This window comes from Propithecus coquereli, unplaced genomic scaffold (assembly GCF_000956105.1).
Source record: "Propithecus coquereli isolate 6110/MARCELLA unplaced genomic scaffold, Pcoq_1.0 Scaffold336, whole genome shotgun sequence".
Lineage (NCBI taxonomy): Eukaryota > Metazoa > Chordata > Mammalia > Primates > Indriidae > Propithecus > Propithecus coquereli.
The window spans coordinates 1558809-1566658 of record NW_012149019.1 but is presented as its reverse complement, the minus strand read 5'-3'; the positions used below and the strand labels follow the sequence as shown (position 1 = coordinate 1566658).

The window sequence follows — 7850 nt, the reverse complement described above, 5'->3', positions numbered from 1 at the left end:
ATCAGTGTATTTTGAATACTTGAAATCTTTGGTTAACTAGATATTTCTCTTCTAAAAACAATATGTCCTTGTATTTTAATAAATAAAAAGTGCAGTGTACCTTTCTTCAGATTAGCAGAGATTTAAAAACTCTGTTTAAAGTATTACATCTTTGTTTTCTTCTTGATACTGATTCATTTTCATTTTTGTAATTTGTTATAGAACCCTCTAAAATGCAGACCTCCAGCTCTAGGTCTGTGCACCTGAGTGAATGGCAGAAGAATTACTTTGCAATTACGTCTGGTACATGTCCAGGACAGAAGGCAGATGCATACCGTGCACAGATACTACGCATTCAGTATGCATGGGCAAACTCTGAGATTTCCCAGGTCTGTGCTACCAAACTGTTCAAAAAATACGCAGAGAAATATTCTGCAATTATTGATTCTGACAATGTTGAATCTGGCTTGAATAACTATGCAGAAAACATTTTAACTTTGGCAAGATCTCAACAAACTGACAGTGACAAGTGGCAGTCTGGATTGTCAATAAATAACGTTTTCAAAATTAGTAATGTACAGAAGATGATGCAAGCTGGCAAAAAATTCAAAGACTCTCTGTTGGAACCTGCTGATGCATCAGTGGTAATCCATAAGGAGGTCTCTGTGTTGGATCTTCCTAAATTTAGTGTTTGTGGCAGTTCGGGAGAGAGTGACCTATTACTGAACTCAACTCATGATACAGATAGGATCCAAGACTTCCCAGAGAGTAATCCTGTGAAGTGTCCTCAGAATGCCCAGCCACCTATGGTGACTCATACCGCTAGGACTTGTTCTACATTCTCAGTGCCTTTAGGTGACTCAGCCACTGCAAAATTCCATGCCACACCATTATTTGGAAATGTCAAAAAGGAAAATCACAGCTTTCCAAAAGACAACATAGGACTAAATATGTTCTCATCTAATCAGTCTTGTTTCTCTGCTGGCTGTGAAAATCCCTGGGAAAGGAAGTCTTTTTATGGTTCTGGCGCCATTGATGCACTTTCTAATCCAATGGTGAATAAGGCTTTTAGTAGGACAGAAGATAATGGCCAAAAGGATAGCAGCCTGCCTACTTTTAAAACTGCAAAAGAGCAATTATGGGTAGATCAGCAAAAAAAGTACCACCAACCCCAGCGTGCATCAGGGTCTTCATACGGTGGTGTGAAAAAGTCTCTGGGAGCTAGTAGATCCCGAGGAATATTTGGAAAGTTTGTTCCTCCTGTACCTAAGCAAGATGGGGGAGAGCAGAATGGAGGAATGCAGTATAAGCCTCATGGGGCAGGAACTACAGAACCAGCCCTTCCCGTTGATGAGCGCCTGAAGAACTTGGAGCCAAAGATGATTGAACTTATTATGAATGAGATTATGGATCATGGGCCTCCAGTAAATTGGGAAGATATTGCAGGAGTAGAATTTGCTAAAGCCACAATAAAGGAAATAGTTGTGTGGCCCATGATGAGGCCGGACATCTTTACTGGTTTACGGGGACCCCCTAAAGGAATTTTGCTCTTTGGTCCTCCTGGTACTGGTAAAACTCTGATTGGCAAGTGCATTGCTAGTCAGTCTGGGGCAACATTCTTTAGTATCTCCGCTTCATCCTTGACTTCTAAATGGGTAGGTGAGGGAGAGAAAATGGTCCGTGCATTGTTTGCCGTTGCAAGGTGTCAGCAACCAGCTGTGATATTTATTGATGAAATTGATTCCCTATTATCTCAACGGGGTGATGGTGAGCATGAATCTTCTAGAAGGATAAAAACCGAATTTTTAGTTCAGTTAGATGGAGCAACCACATCTTCTGAAGATCGTATTCTAGTGGTGGGAGCAACAAATCGGCCACAAGAAATTGATGAGGCTGCCCGGAGAAGATTGGTGAAAAGGCTTTATATTCCCCTCCCAGAAGCTTCAGCCAGGAAACAGATAGTAATTAATCTTATGTCCAAGGAGCAGTGTCACCTCAATGAAGAAGAAATTGAACAAATTGTACAGCAATCTGATGGGTTCTCAGGAGCAGACATGACACAGCTTTGCAGAGAGGCTTCTCTTGGTCCTATTCGCAGCTTACAAACTGCTGATATTGCTACCATAACACCAGATCAGGTTCGACTGATAGCTTATATTGATTTTGAAAATGCTTTTAGAATTGTGCGACCTAGTGTGTCCCCAAAAGATTTAGAGCTTTATGAAAACTGGAACAAAACTTTTGGTTGTGGAAAGTAAGTGGGGCACTTGAAATTAAAAGATGGCATCTCTGTAGTACCGTCTTTTTCATTTTTAGCACAAGAAGCTGGGGATTTATTAATTGTGTTTTTTAGAATATATTCTGAATTCTGTACCTCAAATAGTAATAACAGTATTTACAATTGACATAGCTATGTTAATGTATGTTTTATTTGCCTTTCAGTTATTACCTGTTGTGTAAGCCTATTTAAACAAAATGAGAATGAACTTTTTGTTTCTAAGAAGTCTTTCTTTTGAAAGTGTGTAGTGTGAATAGTGACCTAAGAATTGAAACTTTATTTAGTCTGAAGATTACATTTATATATGAGATTGTGTCTGATTAATATTCATCTTTTATTGAAGAAAGTTCCTTTTGAAGGCCATATAATTCTTAATGTTGCCTAGTCTAGTAGTTTACATTTGAAACAGAGCATTGTTATGTAAATAGATTTAAGATCTCACCAAAAGCTAGAGTGAAAGTGCCAGTTTTTACTTTGTATTGCCAGTTTGTAACCTTTTATGGTTTTCTTTCCTTACTAGGACTAGCTAATGAAAGCATGTTCAGAACTAGCAAGATGTAATCTGGTATCAGATATATCCACAGAACTGGAAGGTGAAGAATGTTGTATTTTTTCAGAGGGTATATGATGTTTAACATTAACATTTTATTTGACACTACTTCATAGCCTGTAGTATTGCTTTCTTTCAAAAATAAATGTTTTCAGATTCTTATAAAGGACTGTTTTTTTTAAATTTCAAAATATTAAGGGAGTACAGATGTTTTTGTTACATGGTTACCTTGTGTAATGCTTAAGTCAGGGCTTTTGGTGTGCCCATCACCAGAATAGTGTTACAAGTTCATTGTAGAAACATTAGAAAATAGAGTTAAAAAAGAGAATAAAAATCACTGTTAATCCTAACACTTTGGAGGATACACTTTTAATACAGCACAGATTCTTCCAGATGTTTTGTTTTATACAATAGCAAGATTGTACTATGCATCCTTTTTTGTAGCCTGCTCTTTTTCTTTAAAGTATATCATCGTTTTCCGTGTTAACATAGACGTCTGCAACATCTTTCCTTTTATGATTGCCTAGGATTCCATTGTCTGCATGGGTTGTAATTTATTTGGTCACCTGCTAGAGGGCATTTAGGGCAGGAAATTAGGTGGTTTATCTTTTGTTTATTGGAAACAAAAATTTGGATGCCATTGAATGGTTCTTTTTAAGTATGTAATTTTTTTGAGTAAATTCTTGGATTAGAGAATATGCACATTTTTAAAGCTTTTGGCTTGCATTCTAAATTGTCCCCTAGAAAAGTAGTGCCTGTATAGAATTTTCCTCTGCACTGAATCAAAGGGACTATTTACCATGGCAGCAGTGGGCAGTTTTGGTGTTTGTTAGCATTGTTTTTGCAATCATTCATTCAAAAAACAGCTGATAGCATTCTGGGTGCTGAAGGTAGAGTGATAGGCAACACAGACATAAATCCCTGGTCCCATGGAAGCTACATTCAAGTTCTGATGTTTTCTCTTGTGAACAGTGCAACTTGAAATGGAATTTGAAACATTTTTAATAGGCAAATTTAGACTCTGTGTGTGTATATACTTTAAATTTTTATTCTTGGTCTGCTTTCCATTTTTATGTTATTTTAAAAGTTTACTGTTGCAACTTTCAGTTTTTCCCTTTGAAATATATGATTGTCTTTTGTTAGAATTTGGATGTTAAACTTTTTTAGTTTTCAGTTATACACTATTTCACAATATTCATTACTGTATCCCTTTCTATTTCTATGTAAACAACACTATAACTTTAGATGCCTAGGTATTGATGTACAGGAATTCTCTGTAGATTTTCTTTCCTGATATTTAAGTCTCTACACACCACTCCCACCCCCTTGGGGCTTATAGGTGCTATAGGTATTTAGATTTATCAGTGATTGTCCACTAGGTGTTAATGTTTTACTTAACTCTTTAACTTGGGCTTAATGTTTATTAATAGTTTTCTTCAATTGCAACTTCTGCCTGGCCTAACTTTCTACTTCATTAATCACCAATCACAGGGCCACTTCCATCTGTGGATCTTAGTTTAGATTATGTGCAAAAGAGAAAATCTAGTTGGTTCAGCTCATCTTGGATTAGGCAGAGCCCATGTCTCTCCTTAGCATGTGAAATGACTCCTGAATTAAGGTCTACTCTGTTAGATAAGCATCTAAACCTGAAAGGAATAATCAGCATATTTTAGACCTGAAAGGAAAATTTGAGCTACGGAGTCACTTGACATTTGTTTCTACATTATACACATAGAGACATTCTCTCAGCCCATTGTGTCTTTGAGTATGTTTCTGAGGCAGTTGTGTAGACATTTACTATGGCTTCGATTAAGATTTCTGTCTCTACGTATGATTGCCTCGGTTGGGTATGATTATCTTGGAATGTTTTAGAGATACGAATGCTAACCTGATTTTTAACGTCTTTAAAAGTTACGGTTCCTCTGTAGAAATATACATTTTACCAACACATGTCACTTGGCTGTAGAATTAATACTTAAACATTTTGGTAGGAATATGGTAATTTATCCTAACTTATAATGTTAGGCCTTTAAAAATATTTCTCTTAATACATCTAATAATAGTATATGGTCCTTTTAATTTGTATTCATCTGTGGAAAATTTCTGTTCTAATCTATGGTTTCCTCTTCGTTCTTTTGAAATTTTAACTCATTTTCTTAATTCTAAAATATTTATCAAGTCTGCTTTCCACATTGATCAGTTGGTCTAGATAAGGTGGAGTCACAGTGTAAAGACTTTGGCTTTGGAACCAAATAACCTAGTGTTGAATTCTGGCTCTGTCATTTGCTAGTACTGTCACCGACTTAATTGTTCAAGCCTATTTTCTTGGCGAGTGAGAAGTAGTAAAATGTGGATTTAAAATTTAGGCCTTCAATAGTTGTGCATCCTCTTCCCCCGCTCTACCTTGATTTTGCTTTCGTTGCTTCGAAGGATCATTTTCTTTTCAACTATTTCATATGGTTGTCTATTCTAGCTTATTCTGCTTAGCATTGTGATATTTGCATTTCATTATTAGAGATCATGTGCCATCTGAATTTATCTTTAGTTTCATGGAAAAATTCTAATTCAAAGGAAAGAAAAACCTTTTAGTTATGTTTCTTTTTCTTGACCGTAGAGCTTTTTCACAGGCTCCAGATTGTCATTTTTCACTTAGTCATCCTTAGGTGCTATTTATTGGTCTCCATTGTTATTCCCCAGTGTTTTTAAGGGACACTTTATGACCTACCTTCAGAGGTGTGATTGAGAAGGATTCCATCGAGTTCCATGGCAAAAGGACAGGTCAGATAAAGAAACATCTTTTAATGTCCTTCTTAGATTCCTAGTTCTTGACCTCAAATTGAGCTGGTGTTGAGCAAGCAGCTGGAGCACGTTTTAAAGAGTTTAAGTAGTTGGAGCTGTTTAAAGGTCTGCCCCAGCAGCCTGGCTGAATGGAGGAAGTCTTATGAGAATAGATGACATACAGTCATCACTTTTAACTTTTGTCCTTAAAAAAGACTTTTACATTTTCCAACACACAGTTTATAATGGAAAGAGCATTAAAATGGATAAAGAAAACTGCCAGTGATTGTGACCTAGGACAGTTTGTACATACCCCCAAAGATCTCAGGTTTTTAGCAATAAAAGTGCGGGAGTTGTTCTAGACAACTCTTAAGGACACACCCAGGTCCACTCTTCTGTTATCAGTTACCAAAGTTAATTTATGAATTTGACAATTGCCTACTGGGTACGAGGTGCGAGGCACTAAGCTGCGTACAAAACAAAATGTAGTCCACGTAAGGGCTAACTTTAAGTGTTCAGCTTGTAGAATCTGAATGCGAATACATGGAGAGAGGGCTTTGGTAAGGAGTTAAGTCAGCCTAATGTACCACTGAATATATAAATCATTTAGGAAAAGGAAAAAAGAAAAATTAGGGAGTCCACATAAGATGGGATACTTGGACCTTTGGTCCTTGTGATGGGCTCAGGCATGTCTGCAAGCAGCAGTGGGCCTGCTGGCTGAGGGCCCTGCCAAGGTCAGGGAAGCCTAGGTATTAGAGCTCTCTCAATCCATTTCTGGTCAGAAATTTAGAGACGACTTAGGGAAAAAATAGGCAAGTCCTGGGTTCCTCAAATGTGGCCAGGGCAAGCACTCTAAAACCACAGCAGCCTGTGCAGAGTCAGTGCAGAGCAGAGCCTTGTGCCTGCCTTTTCTCACCTCTACCCACTGCCCTGGGCTGTCAGGCCCCACCCAGCTCCTATACCCAGGTGTGACTAAGCTGTGCAATCCCAGAGAGGGACCCCATCCTCTTGATGGTCCAATCCTTTGGTGTCAGGGTTGCTCCTTGCCTTTGTATCCAAGATAATGCCTGCAGCTCAGCTTTCCCTTAATAGGCTTCTAGAAAAGCTACACCAGCCTTTTTTTTTTTTAAAAAAGAAAATGTTAGTTTAATAAGATAAGTACAGTGTGGAAATAACCATTTAAGATAGTGGGCTAAGCCACAAATGTACCTTTCCTGCTCATATGTGAAAAACTCATTGAAATGAAAAGATAAAAACTAAGAATAAATCCATTGCAATGGTGGAAAGGAGGGAAGGATGCCATTTTCAAATACGACATTTCAGTTGTTTCTGGAAGTTATAAGGCGAATGGTATTGTGTTGTTGGATCCCTGAGCTGAGTAACAAAGGGCCGTGGAGAGGCCAGCTGAGACTGGTTTTCTCAGCAGTATCTGGCCTGTACCCCTTGCTCAGGCTGCAAAAAGCTGTGGGCCAGTAGTCTTGGTATCTGAGAGGATTGCCAAGACTACTCTTGCAGAGCTCGTGCCCCACTGTGTTTGTTTGGACCTGCTGGGAAGTAGAGTTCCCTAAATCAGGGAGTGGTTTACAGTGGCCTGGCTTTTGGTGGCCTGAGAAATGAGCCAGGGTGGCAGGTAACTTCAGGTTACTGCATAAAACAATGTGTATTTTATTACGTTAGTATATAATGAAGCAGTGGAAGCTGCCAATGTACTCATTCCTGTCTCACTTGATAACTTGTTACCTACTTCCTCATTTTTTTAAGGGTCAACCTCTCTTCTTACAGTTCCTATGTCCCTCCCACTGACACATGCAGGCCCACGCTCCGACACACAATCATGGCCACGTCACGGTTAACACTTCCCTCCCCATCCTTGGCCATGCTGGGCAATGTGAGAGACACAGCTGGTAAGGAAGCTTTCCCACTCTCTGTACTGATCAGTTTTAAAGTATAAATTAGTTTATCTCACTTCCGATGTAAAAATCCTCTAGTAGATTCCCACTGAAATGAAAATAAAATCCAACTTTCTTCTTGGAGCCAAACATGGTTTCACTCTCCTTTCCTTCTTTGCTCCATCCCACTGGCCCATTATCTTAACCAGGGTACAACAAACAGGTTTCTCAGTGAGAAGTGTGGTAGGCAGAACTCTCAAGACGTTCCTCCGAGATTCCCTTCTAGTTATTCAGTCGAGCACTAATCTAGGCACTGCTGGGAAGGGACTTTGCAGATATAAGGTAGTTATGGACCCTTAAGATACAGAGGATTCCC

General features: G+C 38.6%; 1 protein-coding gene across 1 annotated transcript; it reads left to right on the top strand.

Annotated features, from left to right (window-relative positions):
- The first annotated feature begins 207 nt into the window (after positions 1–207).
- FIGNL1 (fidgetin-like 1) lies at positions 208–2982 on the top strand. Its single transcript, XM_012650630.1, has one exon. The coding sequence runs from the start codon at positions 213–215 to the stop codon at positions 2235–2237; it is 2025 nt and encodes a 674-aa protein (XP_012506084.1). The 5' UTR covers positions 208–212; the 3' UTR covers positions 2238–2982.
- The last annotated feature ends 4868 nt before the right edge of the window (positions 2983–7850 follow it).

Coding starts and splice junctions, on each gene's coding strand:
- FIGNL1 (XM_012650630.1), top strand. CDS start 213: ATGCAGACCTCCAGCTCTAGGTCTGTGCACCTGAGTGAATGGCAGAAG.